The sequence below is a fragment of the Periplaneta americana genome, chromosome 14 (genome assembly GCF_040183065.1).
Source record: "Periplaneta americana isolate PAMFEO1 chromosome 14, P.americana_PAMFEO1_priV1, whole genome shotgun sequence".
NCBI classification, from domain to species: domain Eukaryota; kingdom Metazoa; phylum Arthropoda; class Insecta; order Blattodea; family Blattidae; genus Periplaneta; species Periplaneta americana.
Window position 1 is genome coordinate 145,873,297 of NC_091130.1, and position 21,764 is coordinate 145,895,060.

The window sequence follows — 21,764 nt, forward strand, 5'->3', positions numbered from 1 at the left end:
TAACACATACTAGAGGCGCTGTTGTAGAAATTGATCTTGCTGCCACCTGTTGGAAGGAGGGGCGTTATTACAGCGCACCAAGTAGCACCTGGTGACGAAAATGTTAAACTGTGCAGAAAGTATTCCCTCCCACCCTCATCGATATTCAAAACTAACCCAATTTAAAATAACACATTTACATTTTTATTCCTCACAGCATCTTCTACTGAAAATTCTTACCGGAGCCAACAGGAAGATAAAAGAGACTATCTATTTTACACTACCCAATTAAAATATAACGAGACAGAGACAAAAAAATAAAGCAAAAGGTTAGGTAATTGGGATTGTATTCTCTGGATATTTATTGTACAGCGCAATGGAAACGTCTGCAAGAACTACTTAGAACTTAGATAGTTCAATTTATTATATTACTATTACTTTACAATACATTCAACAACACTATTTTTACAACGTCCATAAACATCACTGTTTAACCTACACTGCTTATACACACGTAGTATCACTTTATGTTCACTTATTAACAAGTGTCTGTCTGCCATCTTGTCTCTTCGAGCAATATCTCGAACGGATAAATAGATAACTCTGGGTAATGTACCCAACACGTAGTTCTAATGTTCACCACCTACGACGTTGGGCGCTGATCATCTTATTTCAGCCCCCCGCCGCCAGATGGTGCTGACTGCAGTTTCGCATCCTATTATATATTTATCCATGGCTACTGTTTTGGTACGAACTTCCTACCTATGCTACTGGTGATGCAGTATAAAATATCGGTGAAGTTCTGCTTGTAAGTATGTTGTTGTGTGAGAGGTGAATGTGATTGTCGTTTTTATTTTGTCATTTATGATGTCACTGATTGCCGCCTGTGATTGTTGGATGTCATAGTTATGTGTCTCTACCCCGGTCTTAAAACAAACGATAATATTAACAAGTAGTTTAACACAAGATTCAATAAACGTAACACTCCTATGCATGGTTAATCGTTCATCCCCATTGCCTCTCTAAGCCTCTATAATACATTACTGGGTAATGGACTAAAAAAACATTTTTGTTAAGAGGTGTATTTGATGTTGGGGTGGTGATGGGTGTTTGGTGGCGATCCTTTATGTTCTCTCTCTCACGAGAGATGGAAGATCTGTTATTAAACCATAGGGTTGCCATTTACCCTGAATTCAATAATGAAACAAATGCGCATCAAAACAGTCTTCTTAGATTTCCGTTAATAAAGGTAAAAATTAATTATTGTACAGTTAAAACTTTGCTAAAAAGCATTAGAATACATCAGTTTGTGTATTACGGACTTAATTGTTTTATTGTTGTGATTATTCTAGATTCTCCAGAAGAATTTGTGTTTGTTTATTCTTTTGCTTAGCAGTTTTACTAGTGAGCATTCTAAATTTTGTGTTTTTTTGGTAAATATTTACGATGTTTTAGACGATCTTCAGTTCCTGATGCAAAGAAAACTTAAGTTTTCTAAATACATATCTTTCTGTTTGTCACTTGTTTTATATATAACGTATTTCTATGCGAAATACGTTTTGAAATCGTATTCAAATCAGAGTCTGAAGAACACTACAGAAGAAGTTTAAGCTCTCGATGAATTCGGATGGTGGCAACCCTATGATAAGTATATATTCTTTTATTTGCATCCTAATAAGTTACTTATTAATTAATATTAGACAGTGAAAAAGAAAAACCTGTCACTGAGTCCCTGCATTCGTTTCATGTATAGGTTCACCAATGAACACTCGAGATTGGCCAGGACGCGAGTGAGAGAGACAGACAGATCGTTGGGGATTGCATCACCACTACCAACACCAACCAACCAATCATCACCATCACCAACCAATCACCAAAATATTAAACAATAAAAAAAAACCAACCCGTGACAAGAATAGGGAAGCCTCAAGATTTGGAATCGTGTTCACGTGGAAGAACATGGCTGGATGGAATTTATTGGTTGGCTGTTAGATCTCTGAACTCAATATTCTTTATGTTTTGTTTTATCTTATCTGTTATTTTGTTTTAATGCATTTCGATAAGGTGTTTTTTTTAATGAACTGCTGTTTTTTGGCTGCAGCTAGTGTTTGTGATAAAAGTGTGAATGGGAGAAGGATCGGTGACATTTTGTCGACGAAGATAAAAGGGTAGAAATTACCCAGATCTTTATTAATAATAATATCATCAGTATACGTGAACAAAATATTAATAATAATAATAAATGAAAATAACTACTTTTGAATTTATAATACATATAGGGAATTTTCAGAGAAAGCTCCTCCTGCAGTTTTTTTTTCTAAAATGTATACTCACGCACTTGCGTGGTGAATGAACTTTTTTTGCATGTGTGTGAATGTGTGCGTGCGTCAGTGAGATATATATACCAGTGTCTTTTTTATGGTATAAAAATTATTGGCTGCCCAAGGGATTTTTTTTTCTCCGAAAGTAACTGGATAACCTGTTTCCTACCCTTGATTACCAACCGAAAAAAACAAAAGATGAAGAAATAGATTATATCTTTGTTGTTACATGTGGAGCTTTTTTAAATTAATTATATGCACACAAAGTCCGTATGACTAATTTTATACAAATGATAAAGGAAAGAAGCACGGATATACAGATGTGTAATTCTCGGATATACGATATACGTAATTAGTGACAATCAGATAAGTTGACTCGTAAGGAAGGGGAAAAGAAAGGAGCATTAAGTGGAAATAATGTCTTAATATTTTGTTGTTCAGTTTGCTGGTGTGTAATACGTGGCTAAATACGAACCGTGTGCCCGTGACAGAATACGAATGAGTACTTTGAAGGCTACTAAAAAAAAAAAAAAAGAAGGCTGTTGAAGAGTTCAACGGAATAAAGAAACATTTCCGTGTCGACAGCTTACATACGTTCATAACTTTGTAATATAGAGGATTTTTGTTGGCGTTTGTTTGTTTTTTTTATTTTTTATGGTGTTATATCATCATGCTCAAGAAAACAACGACAAAAACCCGAAGAACTTTTAAGTGTTTTCAAGAAATAGTTATCATTATTAATTTTGTTGTCTTACATTCTAAAAGCGTAAGTTGACAAAGAAAAATTTCGAACTGATAGCAAATATCAGTATAATGTTAACATAGTTTCAATATTTTGTTGTGATTTCCTTCTACAGGATGGGCATAAAGTCCCGTTACCCCCCATAAATACCTCAAATACACTCACTTTGTAATTTCGGTAGACAGACATCCACTTTACACTAAATGTGTGTACTAAGTTGAGTTGGGTCGATTCGTGAACGAATCGTTCATTGGAACGACTAATAATAAAGAATCGTAAGAATCGATTCGTGGTATCAACGAATCGTCGTTCAAAAGAATCGTAACGAATCGTCGTTCAAAAGAATAGTAACGAATTGACATGGTATCGTAACCCACGATTCTATTTACTTGTTTGATGTAACCTGTCAACGGACATTTCCGAACCGTGCCGATTGCTCGCAAGCGAGAGTGACATCAAAATACTGCATTTGTTAAGTATGGAGAATAATGAACACAAACCTGAAATTTGCATAGTTAAATAGAGATGTAATGCAAAAAATGTACTTCATAATAAGGTTCAGTTGATAAATTATAATTTAGAAACATTATCTTGGGTAATTTTGTAGACTAATGGAGGTCATGCTGAATGGTTCCAGCCAATGAGAAAGAGACAATCCAATGTCTCGCCTCTTATGCCATCTATGCGAGAGATGTAGAACGTTTTTGTTCTACGCGTGGTTTGAAAGTGTCCTGCGAGTCGTTCGTTGACGATTCAAAAGAATAGTTGGAATCGCAGACTGAGAAGAATCGTGAACGAATCGTTAGAATCGATTCGTAATGTATAATTGAATCGTTGGAATCGACTTCTGAAAAAGAATCGTGTTGCCCAACTCTAATACTAAGTGTCCAAAGAGTCAGTATGTCCTCCATAATTCTCCTCGCAAAATAATTCGTCGCCAAGTTCGGTGTGACATTCCCCTCAGCATTGCTAGTGTAATCTGTTGGAAAGCGCGTCGCACGGCATTCTTCAATTCATCAATGGTGTCGTACAATTCTTGTGCAACAATGCTGTTGATGAAACCCCACAGCCCATTTTCACAGATTATGAAGTCAGGGCTGCGAGGTGGCCAGTCGAGAGGAGCTGGTAAGATCGGTGACCCATTATGCCATTTCCGATCGTGAGTACCTCAATGAGATGTTTCCACAACGCTGAATTGACTGGGATTTCGTTAAGGGGAGAGGATGGTATTATTTGGTGAAAAATGAGTAAATTTTCAAAAAAAAAAAATCTTTAAAATACTCTGTGATATGTATGGATTGCATAGCATAACATTTTGTGGGTATTTGTGCCCTTATCGGATGTTGAGTCGCCATTTTTAAACTTCCTGCGTTATGGATTTTTAAACCACTCGTCCTCTTTTATTGTTGTTTCCGGTAAATTAAATTTAAAAAAAAAATTCTATAAAGTACCCTTTGATATGTGTGGAATGCATTGCATAATATTTTGTGGATATTTGTGCCCTTATCGGATGTTGAGACGTCATTTTTAAACTTCCTGCGCTATGGATTTTTAAATCACTCGCCCGCTTTTATCGGTTTCCAGTAACTTAATTTTTTTTTTTTTGCTACATTGCCAGACAAAAATGGATATAATTTCTGAATTATTAAAGATACAGGCATGAAATTTGGAACACACATTCTTTAGACTATTAGGAAAATTTTCTCTGCAACAGAATTTTGTTAATTGATTTCATTTTAAAAATACGTCCGTTTGTTTGCAAGAAAGGAAATCAGAAAATTGTTATTAAATTTTAATTGTTTATTTTGCAAACGTAGGGACTAAATATCAAAATTCTGTTACAGACAGTTTGTAGAACATGCTTTTGCAAATACATTGCAAGAAACTGTTTGAATCTATCTTTAAAAACGGTTTAGATATATCGGTTTTAGTACAATCCTGCATTGGGTAAATTTTTTTCAAAATTGGGCCCCCAAATAATTTTTTTTTCATTTGGTTGAGTTTCCACAGCTATGAGCTCTCTACATACAAAAAGATTAATATTTTACACCAAATAGAAAAAAACCTTTAAAAAATTACCATCCTCTCCCCTTAGGAGTATTGTTGCACAAGAATTGTACGATACCATTAATGAGGCGAGGCGCTTTCCAACAGATTACACCAGCAATGCTGAGGCGCATGCCATACCGTACCTGACGACGTATTATTTTGTGAGGAGAATGATGAAGGACATTTTTTGGCATTTACGACACACAGTTAGTGTGTATGCATTATGACCGGGATTACATAATGTTTGGGTATGTTTGAGGTATTTATAGTGAGTAACGAAACTTTGTGCCCACCCTGTACTTTACAATAATTATTTGGTATTATTATTGTTATCTATAGGTAAACACTATGATGAAACATAACATTAACGCTACAAATGAAATACACGTGCAGCAATACATCAGTATACGCATAAAACTTAATAATCTTCAGACAAGAGATGAAAGAATTTGTCTTATTTTTTATAATATATCATCCCTTATTATAAGAAATGTTTTAAGATATAAATAGTTAAAGTGAGAAATGGCATGAAATGCGAATACACGTAAATGTATTGTGCCCAATGAGATAAGGAGCTGATGTTTCTGTTACACCCTGTAGAGTGCAGAAAATTTGCGCTATTCCACAAAAAAAAAATAGTAAGATTACATAATTGGCTTCCGTATCTTATTGGGCGCATTTGTTTTCCCCTCGTGTGTATGTGTGTTGTGTGTGAGAGAGATATTGTATTTGCTTATTCTTGCACTATACTCCTTGAATTCAATCCACTCCTGGTCCAACTGCATACACCGTCCACAATTATTAAGAATATACCCGCTGAATAAACGATTATACTTATTCTAAAAACATTGTTCATTTAGCCTATAAAGTAGTCAAACAATCACAGGCTGACATTGAGTATCAAAGTTTCTTCTTGAATAGAATTGAAAGGTTTAAAAAAAGAAAAGAACCATAGTCCAAAAAATGCAAATTTGAGATATTAAGCATGTGGTGAAAGTTAAGTGTTCGCGGAGGCTTCCGCGACTGGTGTACATGGTGTGTGGATAAGCTTCAGGGCTTCTACCGCGTTGTCTTGGTGTTGGTGGCTGACGTTTCGACCGCTGTGTTGTGGCCATCTTCAGAGCGGCCCCCCCTTCATCCGGACATCGTGCACGGTATCAAGATCACTCTTTCAGACCTTATGAGGGCCAGTATTTAATATGAATACTCCCCTTCATACAGACCTCAACCGGATAGGACAGCGTATGACCAATCAGATGCCAGAAGGAGAACCTACGACCTATCACCGAAAGTACTCCCCCTATCGAGACTACTATATACAGGGATATCATTTTATTTTTACTTGCATTTTTATTGTACCTGCATTTCTGAATGTACTTCACTCCCACCCCTTCACTAATGTCCTTGCTCCCGTCGGACAAACAAACTTACGCCGCTGTTGCATTCGAAGTCTTCAAGCAGTGAAGTAAACACTGCAGTGTATAGTGTGTTTCATAAATATGATTGCGTTTTCTATAGAAGAAAGAACTTATATTAATAATATCGTACTAAAAAATTATATTCAAGAAACGATAAATTCAATTTCAGAGAATATGCTTCAAAATGTTTTTAATAATATGCGTACTGAATTGAAGCTTGCATTGTAATGAACGGCAACCATTTTCAGCAACTTGTTTAAAAATTCAGATTAGCTTTTTTTGAATTGAGGTGGCTAGAAGCAAAGGAATGCTAGTGACATTTGTAATAACATGAGTTAAGTGCATCCAGTGTAAGCAAAAGTATATAAAATTTTAGTGGCAAAGGGATATTTTAATCGCATCACACATTAAAATTTAAATAAAAAATTTCACCGATTTAACGAAAGCTTAAATATTTAAACCCCATTTTCTCAAAAGTAACTTAAGTGCACTTACAGCCCTTTACTTATGGTCATCTCAATTTAAATGCACTCTCTATATTGTATGATAACATCAATAATTAATATGCTAAATAAAGTAGACATTACATAACGAACATAGCCGCCTGAAAAGTTGAGTTTTTGAAAAAAAAATGTTACTACTCTATTGTATTTTGATAAATTCCGTAAAAGTGATGATCAAACTGAAAATCGTAATATCGTATTTCCCTACAACATAAATGGATACACTACTTTTCTCTCCTCCTATAGCTAGTAAAATGATTTGTTTACATATTGCACTAGTAACATCAAACTCCTGTAATGGAAGGGGGCAACAGTGTTTCCGAGTATAGCCAGGTTAATGTTAAAAATGTTGGTAAAAATAAAGTGATGTCCCTGTACATACGAGCTCGCAGACTATTTCCTTATCCAACAACTGCTCTGAAGATGGCCACAACACAGCGCTCGAAACGTCAGCCACCAACACCAAGACAACGAGGTAGAAGCCCTGAAGCTTATCCACACACTATGTGGTGAAAGTATTGTAGCGGTCATGTATTGAATTAGTTGTTACGGGAAAAAAACACCATGGAAGTAGAAATTTTCAATGGTTTTCATAAAATAACCACAGTCCAAAGACCTTTTTTTTTTTTTTTGTGAAAACAGTCATTGTCCAGGACGATTGTAGGTAGCATTTACAAATATCCCATTCATATCATCTTGAAACACTTATCCATATAATTTTAAACTGTAGTAGATTGGCAGTACCGCTTCTTATGTGTGCAGCAAACGCCATCTCAGAGTTATATTACCGGTTGTTCTGTATGGTTGTGAAACTTGGACTCTCACTTTGAGAGAGGAACAGAGATTAAGAGTGTTTGAGAGTAAGGTTCTTAGGAAAATATTTGGAGCTAAGAGTGATGAAGTTACAGAAGAATGGAGAAAGTTGCACAACGCAGAACTGCACGGATTGTATTTTTCACCTTACATAATTAGGAACATTAAATCCAGATCTTTGAGATGGGCAGGGCATGTAGCACGTAGCAGAAAAGCATATAGAGTGTTAGTTGGGATGCCGGAGGGAAAAAGACCTTTGGGGAGGCCGAGACGTAGATGGAAGGATAATATTAAAAAGGATTTGAGGGAAGTGGGATATAATGATAGAGAGTGGATTAATCTTGCACAGGATAGGGACCGATGGCGGGCTTATGTGAGGGCGGCAATGAACCTCCGGGTTCCTTAAAAGCCATAAGTAAGTTATGGAGTCATCTTTATGTGCAGAAGTAACCCCATGGAAGAAACGTAAGCAACGGAAGGAAAATAAACAGGATATAATAAAGAGACTGAAGATTAAAGTAGAGGTATACTTCAACCACAACAGAGTATTTTTTCTTAAAACAACCATTGTCCACAGTTACCTACATTTACACATGTATTTCTATGAGGTAATTTAAGTTATAAATGTATACTTCAGTTTTCCCAAGTTTCTTCAACACCTTAAGAAATGGCATGATGAATTTCATATTTGAAGTTTCAACAACATCAATGCCAGATAGTTTTTTTGTTTCTCCTGAAAATTTATGTTTTAGGACTATGGTTGTTTTGTCCCCCAAAAAAACCTTTCAATTGTTAAATTTGAAAAGTTATACCGAAGGAATTTCTTCATTTCTGCAGCTGTAATGAATTGTACTGGGACACGAAGCAAATATAGATTACACCACTCTATTTCTAAACGAATGGTGTGTTCATGACGTGAAATAGAGACACTCTCTGGATTTGGTGTCATCTCTTTTGTTTACCTTGAGCCAGCTTTAATACAAGGTGGTGCGTAAATAAGTATGCAGTAATATAGTACAAACGTGGACAAATTATTATACTAAATTAATTATAAGTGCAACAAAGCTGTATTTATCGGCAGAATTAATGAACAAAAATGTATTTTGCACAGAAATAATGAACATAAAATTGAGTCTGGAGGTTACTAATATTTTGTGAACATTCCCTTATTCTTTATCAACACGTTGATTTTGTCAGGGATGCTGGAAACAAAGTTTGACACTTTCTTTGAATATCAGCATCATTTAGTCAGATATCAGACTGCTTCAATTTGAGTCCATGTTTTGCTGTCAGCCTCTTTTTGTTCACTTTCTTCAGTACAGATCACAGATTTTCAATTTCGTTCATGTCCGGTCTTCTTGCAGGCCATGGGAGAACAGACTGTTGAATATCTTCTGCAGTATACAATTAAAACACCAGTAGTACCAACACAGCTAGATAAAATATACTTAACCATTGGAAAAATATACCAGAAGATGTAAACATTTATGTTTACAACAATAGAGACTCTGTGAATTATACTGATAGTTGATATGACGAATTATATTACGTTTTCAAGAAAACGTTTTACTCTAATAATTTGTCCACGTCTGTATAGTTTTATTAAACACAAATGAGAATTAAAATCGATAACGGGTCGATCAGGCAGTTAAATTGAAATCGATTGTCGATTGATATCATTTAACTACTAGTTGTCTGTAATTCTCATTTGTACTTAATAAAACTAATTTGTATTACTGTATACCTACTTATGCATCCCCCTGTAAATTACCATTTCCTCCCGTTATGTTTTTTTTCTCAGTATTCGAAGTGTAAATTTTTGTGATGCTGTACGAAACAGATTTATAGATTTTCTCGAAATATAATTATTTACGGTACAAGTGTTGAAAATACAAGTAATTTATTTTGTGAGCAAGGCTGTTCGCGAAACAAGGCCGCGGGCCGAATGAAGTAACCCTACGAGCAAAATAAAATTGTTTTTAACATGCGTGTATTACACTATTTTTAGACAACCGTTTGTCCCTGCTGGTATACAGACAATTCCCAAGACTTCCCCACTACTGTATTCTCAGTCATTGTAATAGTGGAAAATTTTTACACTTAAAATCAAGCAGTGTTGTAGCTCTGTGCTAGAGCATTCATCTGAAGAGGTTCTCGATTCACAACCGGGTGCCCTCGGCCTCTTGTGATCAAATTTAATTCTTAATTGTTTCATCAGGATAGGGACCGACGGTGGGCTTATGTGAAGGCGGCAATGAACCTTCAGGTTTCTTAAAAGCCATAAGTAAGTAAATTGTTCCATATAGTTGGAAATTAAATACTTATTGAAGACGTTTATTTATTTAATTTCGTGTAGCCTACGTTTCTTAACCAGAAACAGTTATTTTTAAAACTGTAGTCCCGTCGCTCTAATTTGCGGCAGCCAATCACGTTGCAGGTCGGCTACATTTAAACTGTGCGTCTTGTGATTCGCTGATGAAGAAGTTATCCATATCCTAAGGCTCGATAAATACTTAATATAATCGCCCGCCATTTTAGCTCTTTCGTTGGCGTTCGCAGAAAGCACACGAGGACGTTATTTGCCGCTCAATTATTTGCTGAATTACAGTGTGTTTGATTTATTATCATAGGAGCTACGACATGATAATGTTTAACGGTGTGGCAAATAGATCCCTCGTCTGGTAGCTCGGCAACGAAAGAGCAAAAATGGCGAACGATACTACTTACCTAGACTTTATAGAGCCTTCACTTCCTAAGACGTAAGTAAAGAGGAGGAGTCACGCCGGGAATAACAGCGTCGCGACTATAGATCTGACATTGTTTGAACCGCTGTATTGATTAGTTACAATTGCTACCACATGCCATCTCGTGGAAAATAATTGACAATCGGTACGAACAATTGAAAGTCAGCGCTCACTAACCGGAAGGGATTCGTTCGGCGCCTTCGGATTTTTATTATACAGGGTGAATAAAAAATCTGGAACCATATAAATAACTTCCATATGCTTGATTTTCGATTACTATAGGTGTTACCAGTATTTGTAAGACTAAATGCTCTACCAGAGACACATTCCTCGGCTATCTCAAAAGCCGCAATTTTGGATGAAGCTTTCAAATTTTAAATGAAAAGAGTGTGATGTATGTACTCAAAATCGTGTGAAATTTTCTGATAAAAACATGGGTGCAATCTATTTTGAGATATCTCTAATCGTTTTCAAGTTATTTAAAGATAACTGTCATAATGACACAAACATTAGTTACTGCGTCTACAGATATTTTGTAACATGATACAGTGCTAAGGAGGCTTTGGAAAAGGTATTTTATGCAATTCTGGTAATTAACTTTTCCTGCTTTACTGTTTGGTTAACCTGTGATGAGAGAGATGGCATTGCACAACTTCTAGTCACTAGATTGTGCAGCAATATGCCTGGATTAAATCCCAAATCTCTCCGCAGTGCATATGAAGAGAAGGCATATGTCACTGTTGATAGTGATTCGTCCGTCGGATGAAGACGTTAAGCCTGGCGGGCCCCTTGGTGCTATTCGACAGGAGTAGGCTACGTGCCGGTAGCGGGTTTCCCCTTCTCCATCATCACCACTCGTTTCATACATTACACTTACACATACACTCACCCTAGTATACGACATTACTCTCTATAGCAGGCATGTCAGTTGGTGCCCACAGGAGCAAGCGCGCGCTTTAGAGCCCAGGAGAGCCTGAGCGCTTTACAGCGGAAAAGAAAGAGACAGACGAAAGAGGTGGTATATGCCGTTTGGTCGAGCTATATTCAGGGATGGCCAGCACTGATTCAATAGATAAAGGGAAGAGAACTTATTAAAACTGTATCCATGGTAATTTTTAGATTTGCCTGAGAAGTATAAGTGCATTATAAGAATGTAAGTTTTAATTTTAATGCTCATTTTTCACAAGTTCATTTTTTTATTCAAAAGAAATATTTTCTCAACTTTTCGTATAGAAAATTGAAATTTTCAGATATAGGCCTATTTATTTAGTAGCCTTAGAGAATGTTTTCGTAAATCTAATATACCGTATATACGTATTACTGAAGATAGTGTACGGTATTGAAAATTTTGAAAATATTCGCATGGAAATTGTTTGTAAGGAAATGAATTAACAAAGCAACTACTGTTACATCATAAGCAAAAGATACGTGCCCATGTGTTGTAAAAATGTCAGCTCTATAGCTTCAGCACATTTCGAGAAAATAATTTAATATTCTGATGATAGGAAGTTCCTCACAAATATCACCTTAAAAGCATAATGCGATAAGAGTTTTGTTATGTAATGTTAGTTACACTTAAAACAGATACAGTACCTAGGTAACTTTGCTTTGTACTGTAATATTGTTTTGTGATTAGTTTATTGATTACTTTTGTAAGGCTAAAAATACCATCAATATAAATTCCAACTTATCATGTCATACTCAATCTCTTTCTTTGGAATATCACTTTCTTTATGAATGATGTGTTTCATCCACTTAATACAGTATAATATTATACTACTATGGAATTTAAGTGAATATTCCTTCTTAACTCTCTATTATATTATTAAGATTTAAAACACAAGCGCAATATTAAGAAATCAGTGTTAGTACTTTTGTTTTACAGACAATATAATAATAATAATAATAATAATAATAACAATAATAATAATAATAATAGTTTTATTTTCCCTGGCAGAGTTAAGGCCATCAGGCCTTTTCTTCCACTCAACCAGGATCAAATCACATACAGAAAAAATACATACCGGTATACAAATATGAACTTAAAGATAATAATAAACATAATTAAGTAGAAAAGAGAGATTGAATACATATACACAATCAGTATTAACTTTGAAATAACAATAATAAAAAAATATATATGTAATTAAAAAAGGAGACTGAATACATAATCACAAACAGAAAAATACATTCTAGTATACAAGTATTAAGTTAAAAGAAAAAAAAATTAATACATATGAATATAATCTCACAACTAAAGGAATAGTACAATTAGTATGACCAGCACAGCATGTGTTACATTGAGACAATGACAATTACCTAGATATTAGTGTTAATGGAAAAATAAAGTAATGACTGTGAAAATAATAATAATAATAATAATAATAATAATAATAATAAATAAAAATTATACCTAAAAACTAGTTCTGTGCATTTAAAATATTTTTAAACAACCTAATTTTAAACAACTGAGGACTAAGACTACCCCTGATTTCCAGCGGCAGCGAATTCCATGAGCGGGCCATGGCTATTGAGAAAGAACTTGAGTACAGAGATGTCTGATGACGTGGTATTGATAGCAACAGATTGTGCTGTGAACGTGTATTACGATTATGATGTGATTAGATAATAGTAAATAGAAAGAAGCCATATAAAAATAACGACATAAAATTTCACGTTCCGTTTGAAGTTTGTGCACCACTGTTTTCTTAATCCAATAGGTTGCTTATTCATATAGGCTACACAACCCTTCCTCTTTCCATACTTAGCGCTTGCTGCCCGCGCACGACGTCAAGGTCTGAAAAATGCGCTTGCTTTGACATCAATGCTCTATAGATACATATCATGTACAGCGTAGCCCGCCAAAGTGGTGTGCAACTAGAAAATGGGCCACAGTCCTGCCATCTGTCCGCAATATGCGAAACCCGAATCACGTAAAGTGAAGTGGGTAAGCATTGGATACATGCATACATTGTTGTTATACGTAATTAATGTTCCAAGAGAGTTAAACTCATTTATTTCTTCATATGTGTCTGGCACAAAATATTTTTTTTATCAAGATTTACTTTAAAACCAGTTCCTTTAATCTTATTTTTTTTAAGAAGAAATAACAAAATAAGCGTCAAGTCGTTCATTTCATTTATGCCTTCAATATTACCGCGATTTGAGGCCTTGCAGTCGATATATTGTCATTTCTTTCTTTATTTCTATCTTTTTTTTTTATTATCCAATTTAAATAAGCCCTATTTCACCCTGAGGTATATTAGGGTTATAGTTTGCATCAAAATACATATTTTATAACCAATAAACAATAGTAAAGTTATAATATAAAATAGTGGTCACAGTTACAATTCACATGAATTATGCAGGAGAATGCACCTTAATGAAAAATGGATCCTGTTAAAGATTAATGAGATGTTTGAGGAATAATCAATTCAAAAGATATACAAGAATGTCTAATCGTTTCAGAGTAAATACACGACCTTAAAATTTAATCAATAGTAGATTCATGAAACAAAGTTTAACTTTCACTTTCAAATTAATACTTAATTCATGAAGAATGGAACAGTTAAGAGTAATAAAGGGATATTACAAGCAATGATTTACGGTTACAAGTTACATACGTGATTCAGGAACAAATACAACAATTAAAATAATAAGACAAGTAATGACTTACAACTAACCAATAACGAAATTCTTGAAGGGCAATATGTAATAGCAGGGGCAATACAAAAGATTTAAAAACAAATGTAAACAGTAAAGGAACAGTAGAAAAATTGACTTAAAATTACAAGTTAAACACATTCTTTTTAAAGCAATAGGTAACAACAAAGAGATACTAATAACAATACATTGACTGTAGTTACAGATTAAACACATTATTTTAAAAACAAACACGCAAAGGATCAGTAGCTATTTTCAGGCATATACATGGACCATGACTTTAATTCACATCTTCTTGACGTTACTTCGTACATTATTTTGTGTTTCAATCTATTTCAATTTGTTATTTTTCACTGTAACAACAAAAATATGTTTCATAAAGCCTCAAGGCATTTCTCTATATTTATTGTATCACGGTACTCTTTGTCAATGGCAACCTGTAATGGTTATAGGAAGATATATATATATATATATATATATATATATATAAAATAGCTATTAAATACATTATTTTAGAAGCAATAAATAGCTATCTTGACCCTTACGGAAATCCTTCTAGAATTCTCTGGCCAGAATTCTGATCGTAATCAGATCATACGGACAGAGGCGATACGGTCAAGTGGGCGATGTTAAATAATTTAAAATGGTGCAAAGAATAAAATCCGAACGTGTCGAACGAATCCGTTCCGATTAGTGAGTGCGTACCTTTAAAAGTATTTTTTGCGCTAGTTTTGAAAGCACTTTTCGCAATCTGTCTTATAATAGTCTTACCTATTTTTATGAATGACTGTCTAAAAACACGTTTTCAGCATCCGACAGAATGGTTTTCGACATGATTTCTGTCTGTATTCTTCTTTGCATTGCAGTATTGACCTCTTTTTTTTATTTTATTCATGTGAGTTATTTCAACTCCCAAATAGTCATATATTACCAAGGAAATCATTATCAAAACGAATTAAACATCAAGTTTTATATTTTTAAAAGTTACTTGAAACTCTCATTGGTGAAGAACAAAACGGTTTTCGAAAAGGCAGATCTTGCGCAGATGGATATTTTACTATGAAGATTTTGATCGAAATTTAGGGAATTTAATAAAGAAACTCATTTGGCTTTTATTGATTACGAAAAAGCTTTCGACCGTGTTGACAGAAATAAGCCCTTTCAAATTTTGGCAGATGATTCAGTTCCAAACGCAATTATAAGAACAATTTACTAATTATATAACCACAATATTATCAAAATTATTATTGGATCAGGACATACCGAATGGAGGCCGATAAACTGTGGAGTTCGTCAAGGATGCCCCCTCTCACCACTTTTATTCAATATATACATCAACTCCATCATCAGATATTGGCGACTAACAATTCATGGAAACATCCCGTTCTTCCGAAATTGTGCTCTAGATACATTATTATATGCAGACGATCAGGTTGTTTTTGCTACAAATGAAGACGAGCTGCAATACTCAATACATCACCTGAATATAATAGCACAAAATTTCAATATGAAAATTTCCCCAAACAAAACAAAAATTATGGCGTTCCAAGGTAAACAGCAAGTTAGGAGTAAAATTTGCATTGGAACCCATACGTTAGAACAGGTAAACTCATTTAAATATTTAGGTTATAATTTGACATATTTACCTGTTACTGATAATCTGAAAATATTCAACATTTTAATGGAGCCTTAAGAACCATCAACCAGGTTTTCACAACCACGAAAACCCAAAAACATACCAGGTTAAAAGCATATAAAGTTCTAGCAAGACCTGTCCTCATGTATGGTAGTGAGGCCTGGACTGTCCGAAACTCAGATGTTCAACGCCTAACAACTGCGGAAATGAGATTTCTAAGGAGGACTGCCGGCTACAGCTTGCTTGACCACAAAACTAATTACAAAAGAATTGAAAATTACACCTATTTATGAACATCTCAACCACTATAGACAAAAATGGCTTAACCATTTCAATAGAATGGACCGTTCCAGACTCCCAAGACAAATTCTCCGCTATATACCACATGGAAGACGATCTTTGGGACGCCCCTGAAAAGATGGACTAGGCCTAATACCTGCAAGGGCGATGATGATGACTTGAAATGGCTTTGCTCACAATTAAGTTGCCAGTTACGTTTTTAACCTCTAAATTATTGCCAAAGGCTATATTTCCTTGTTCTAATGTCTTTAGTTACAGTATGTGTGCAATGTTGTTCAGATGAAACATGACTTCGTCAGCGTGATTGTTTGAGTGCTTGTCTTTTGTTCCTGATACGCCATTCATTTGTTTCATTTATACGCATTTGTATGTTCAGATGTCTGTCCTGTTTAGTTATATAGGCCATCTTGTTACATATAACAACACGCCATTGTATTAATCTATATTGATTTGTAAGTCAGGTTCCGAATTGTATTTTGAACGAGTATAAATATATGTTGCAAAAATATAATAATACATTATTTTGTGAAAGAATTTCCCCTGTCATGGCCAACATCGCAGGATATTTCATTGTATACGCAGTGTTAAATATAATATTTATAACTGTAAGATGAATACGTACCTAAATCAGTTCACTGAACATAATATATAAACATCTCCGTTTCCTGCGCAAATGTTGGTTCACATTTTTCTATTTCCGTTTTTTAATCAAAAAGTGTCAAGTGGATTTACATGCATGTTATCAGTTGATGGTTATCACATAATAAATATGTATATATGTCATTAAAATCTATAACTTTTTTCTCGGTTTTCTGTAAAGGGTTAAATGTCCTTGTTAGAAAAACATCATTGTCATGGATGTAACGAACAATCTGGTAGATTATCTGCAGGAGCCAACACATGTAGAATGTCTCTCCACAGTTCAATGTGAGTAGAGGTATAAATAAATAATTGTATTCCATCGGAACAAATGTTTCTCATGGATGAATAGTAAAATGATTACGTCTGCCATGAGTACAACACAGCTTTCATCGTTTGTTTCCTATACAAATGATAGTAAATGAAGAAATGTGGTTATGTTGGCAGAATAAACGGTAGTGTCTCTCGAAAATCTTTCACAACGCCATCTCTGTCCACCAAATTTCCCACTTACATAAACCTGGATTTTAACTCGGGTCTTCTGTGTTAAAAGTTTTCGGTTAGTTATGTGCCTACACGTTGCAAATAATGCGTCGAAGAAACCACATATTTCTGAGGAATTTCCTTGAGGAAATGCAAAAATTGATCTCAATTTGTGAACACTTTCTCGAAATCTATTCCCCGATAACTTCCGTGACATATTCTGAGCGAAGCAGTGAATCGTAACATCATTGTTTTGTTATAGACATAAAATAATTTCAATTATTCTGGTTAAAATATTTAATTAGTTACTTTCCTCACTTCTGCCTACAGTAATAGCACACTCTAGTATTTACAGTCACGAAGCTTAATACGTAGGGAATATGCATTCAATGACAGTTGGACTTCAGTTGCTAGCCACTAGGATCGCTACTATCGCACAGTCTATTGTTCCTAGTACTCTCAGTTGCTAACCGCTTGGAGCATTGCATCGCGAAAAATGCAAAAAATTACCTTAATCTTCGTGACTGTATCTACTAGACTGTGACAATAGCACTGTCTAGTATACACAGTCACGAAGCTCAATACGTAGGGAATATGCATCCATAGATAGTTGCTAACCACTAGAATCGCTACTATCGCCTCATCACAGACAATGCGAAATAGTACCTGCACAGTCTACTGTTCCTAGTACCTTCAACAACTCAAGCTTCGAGACTGTATATACTACACTGGTATTATGCAAATTTAATCAATTTACTGATCTTGATGTTACCTGTTTTGTGTCACACTGATATTTCGTAAATCGTGACGGACTGTAAAAAAAACAACTAACACATTGTTGTATTATTATTCAGTAATTTTACTTAAATTTACATTTCCCTAACGGTTTCTTTTCTGTTATTTTATTAATCTAAAATTATAGCATAAATTAAAAACTAATTAAATAATTTACGAGGTAATTTTTTTAATAATTCCCAACACCGTTTCTGACATGCAACATCTCTTGTCAGCTTTCCTTATACTTGGTAATTTGGACTCGAAATTCAGAAATTGCTGGCTGTTAAAATCAAAGAGAAATTATACAGTCAAACCTAACCTAATTAATAGCATCATTATCGACATTAAAATTTTTAATCTTGTATTGAATGTCATTACAGATACAGTATTGTTAACTTATCAAATTATCTTACATATCTACCAATAAAAATAAGAGAAAATAATTAAAACCGAAATTTAAAATATACAAATAAATAGTATAGTAAACACATAACATATTATATAATAATAATAATAATAATAATAATAATAATAATAATATTAAACTGCCCCCCATTGAGGGTAGCCCTTACGGACTCAGTATATCCTCAAAAAAATTATTATACATAGTAAATATAGACATTAAATTTTAAAAAAGGGAAACAAAGAAAAGGGCGTGAAAAATGATAATTGCTATTAATGTGGCACCATGTGATTAATTAGGATTTGGCAGGATTTTTTTAACACAATTATGACAATGTCATCCCTCAGAGATGTTGGCAGAGCAAACTAATGTAAAATCTTAATATTTGAATGCATTTCATTACAGTTTAAATGCCACATAGTTATACCAAGTGGAAGGAGACTATCACATAGGGACCTTTTGAGAGATGAGTCAAGGAGGAGAGTTAAATCTAAATGTCCTAATGTCTTTGTGATCGTTTGTGATCGGTTTATGATATACGTATTCGTAACAAATAAAAGCAAACACACTGCAACATTGCAACACGTGTTCATGTAACAGTATCGGTTGAGTCACAACATAACAAATCATAATTACATACGCAACTGTACGAAAAGAAATGTAATCTAACACGTCACAGAGGGACGTTGGTGACTGTGCATTTCCTCCTGCCAGTTCTAGTCTTGCTTCCTACTTGCTTCTACCGTCACTCAATGCACGGTTGCTACATCTTTCTTTCACATTTTGTTATCGATTTGCATTGAAATCACGGTTAAACAGTAAATCTTATGCAACAAACCAATAAAGAACACATTTGTTAGTATTTTCTCCACAAAATCACACAACATTATCTCTCCAACGTCTCCGGTTTTCTGGAATACGTATTCCAAAATTCAACTAAAAATGCTGCTTTTCTCAAAATCCTTTCACAAAAGACTACAATGATATCACACTTTTTTTTTGTTTAATTCACTGCCCTGATTTATCTTCAATCTTAGATCCTTTCCAGTCTGTATAACATATCGACCATTCATACATAAACATGACAGCAAATTAAATTCAGTATTTGAAATCACATAATGTAACGGCATTCAAATGGAAATCATTTCATAAATACATAGGTTGGATAAAAAGTTATGGCAACACTGCTGTCACGTGACGATGGTGCGTGCGAGAGTTGCCAGCTGTGTGGACATGAACAAGGACTGTTAGATGAGTTAGTGCAGCCAGTGGCGACAGTACTCTGTCAATCTACTGCAGTGTGTAGAACGTTGACTTTCATAGGGAGCGAGCGCCCTAAGACCACTTTACAAAACTAGAGCAACGTTCCTGGATCAAAATTGAAGTGACACGAGGTCGCAGTGTACAAGAATGTTTTCAGGGACTGCGTGAAGCATGTGCCGATGCAGCGTTGCCATATCGCACAGTGGCACGATGGGTTGAAGCGTTTCGGGAAGGCAGGGATCCCGTTCAGGACAACCTCCGTACAGGACGACCCCGCGTGGAGGACAACACAGTTCAACTTCTTGCTGCCCTGTGGGATGCTGATCGCCGATGGACTGTGCGTGAGTTAGCAGCGGAAGTCGGAGTATGTCACAAAACTGTGCTCCACATTCTGAAAGACATTCTGGGTTACCGAAAAATTATAGGGCGTTGGATACCCCATGAAATTTCCGAGGTTTAACAATGGCACCGCTATGCAGTTGCACAGGCCTTGTTGGACGGGTACCAAAGGAAAGATGACTTTCTTGGACGATTCGTCGTTATGGACGAAACCTGGGCTCGCTCATACGAACTAACCAAACTTGAAACGTCAATCAAATGAATGGAAGCATCCAGGTTCTTCTCGTCCGAAGAAAGTGCGCCCTACATAAAGTGCTGTGAAGGTGATGTTCATTGTGGCGTATGACATTGATGGGGTAATACTGCACCACTCTGTACCTCCAAGGCAGACGGCAAACGCGGATTACTACTGCAGACGATTACGATCTTTTCACCAAATTGAAAGAACCACTGCGAGGGACCCGGTACAATATAGAGATGAACTTATCCGTACTATAGGGCGGTCAATACGGAACATCAACAAAGATGGACGCACTGATGGTGTATGAACGCCTTCCAAAATTTGGCAAAAGGTAATAAATAAGGGGGGCACTATATAGAAGGTACGTAAATGTTGTACCCCTGTGAATAAAGCCATGTCAGAAATATCGAACTGTTGCCATTAGTTTTTATCCAGCCCTAGTATTTACAATCTTCGGAGATGACATACATACCTAATTAAACGAGCTTAGAATCTGTTCCTCTGTCTAGTGAAAAAGTTCTTCGCTTTTCATCTTGAAATAGATTTTCTGTTTTATGTTTGCATGTTTTAAGTGGATACGGAATTGCCTTTCTTGACAGTGTTAACCCTTAAATTATTGACAATGCATCCTATAGGATACAACAGGTTAATAGGCTATAATTTTAATAGAACAATAGAAAAAAATTGGTAGGAAAATTAATATTTCACAATACTATAATATTGCACAACATTATGAAATATGGACATTGCGATGGTTGTTTTCTTTATAGTCCGACACGGTTTAATAAACTAGCGTGAGAAATGAAGTTTTGCCATTTTAAGGGTTAAATTGTGTGTTCCAGATAAAGTAAAATAATAAATTGGAAAAATAAAAAATAAATTCAATTCCATTCCCTCGTAACTGTTCGCATGGCAAATCCACACTCTTGAAAGTAAACTCGGAACCTGACTAACTAACATGTAAGATTTCTCATAATTTTCAAATTCTTACCGCTTTTTGAAATAGTTTTCTCTCATAAGTCTTATTAATATTCTGGTAGGATTTCTTTACAATACCTTATTTATACAGTTAACAGTCTTATGTTTACTACACTGCCGTATTGTTGTGATAGAAGCAGTGCAGCCACTTGATTTGTTAAATTTACCTCCCCCTGAAGAAAAAAAATTGACGTTGTTACAACTCTTCAATAAAAACGATGTAGCCAAGTGACACATTGTATGACATTGTGAATAAAATGTACTAGATCTTGCAATGCTTTCCTGTAGTGATTTAGCAAATGTCTCCTCAAATTTCCTTTGTCTTCTATTTCTTGGATTTTTATTACCCCTGATCCTATATTCCCTCGGTGGTCAATTACTCCAAAGTTGATCATCACTTTTATCTCTACTTCTATGCTCGAGTTGCGAGACTCCTCTAGAAATACAGGGTGTTAAAGAAAATATTCAATATA

General features: G+C 35.0%; 1 protein-coding gene across 6 annotated transcripts in view; it reads left to right on the top strand.

The window, feature by feature from the left end:
* The window catches only part of exd (PBX homeobox extradenticle), a 336,566-nt gene that overhangs the window by 277,053 nt on the left and 37,749 nt on the right, over nucleotides 1-21,764 (top strand). Inside the window, exon 7 of one of the 6 annotated variants that reach the window (XM_069846236.1) lies at nucleotides 1,733-21,566. The exons of the other annotated variants lie outside the window; for them this stretch is intronic. Within the exon in view, the coding sequence (XP_069702337.1) occupies nucleotides 1,733-1,744 (12 nt within the window). The 3' untranslated portion in view covers nucleotides 1,745-21,566. Of the gene's footprint in view, nucleotides 1-1,732; nucleotides 21,567-21,764 lie in introns of those variants that run through there. 6 annotated transcript variants of the gene reach the window in all.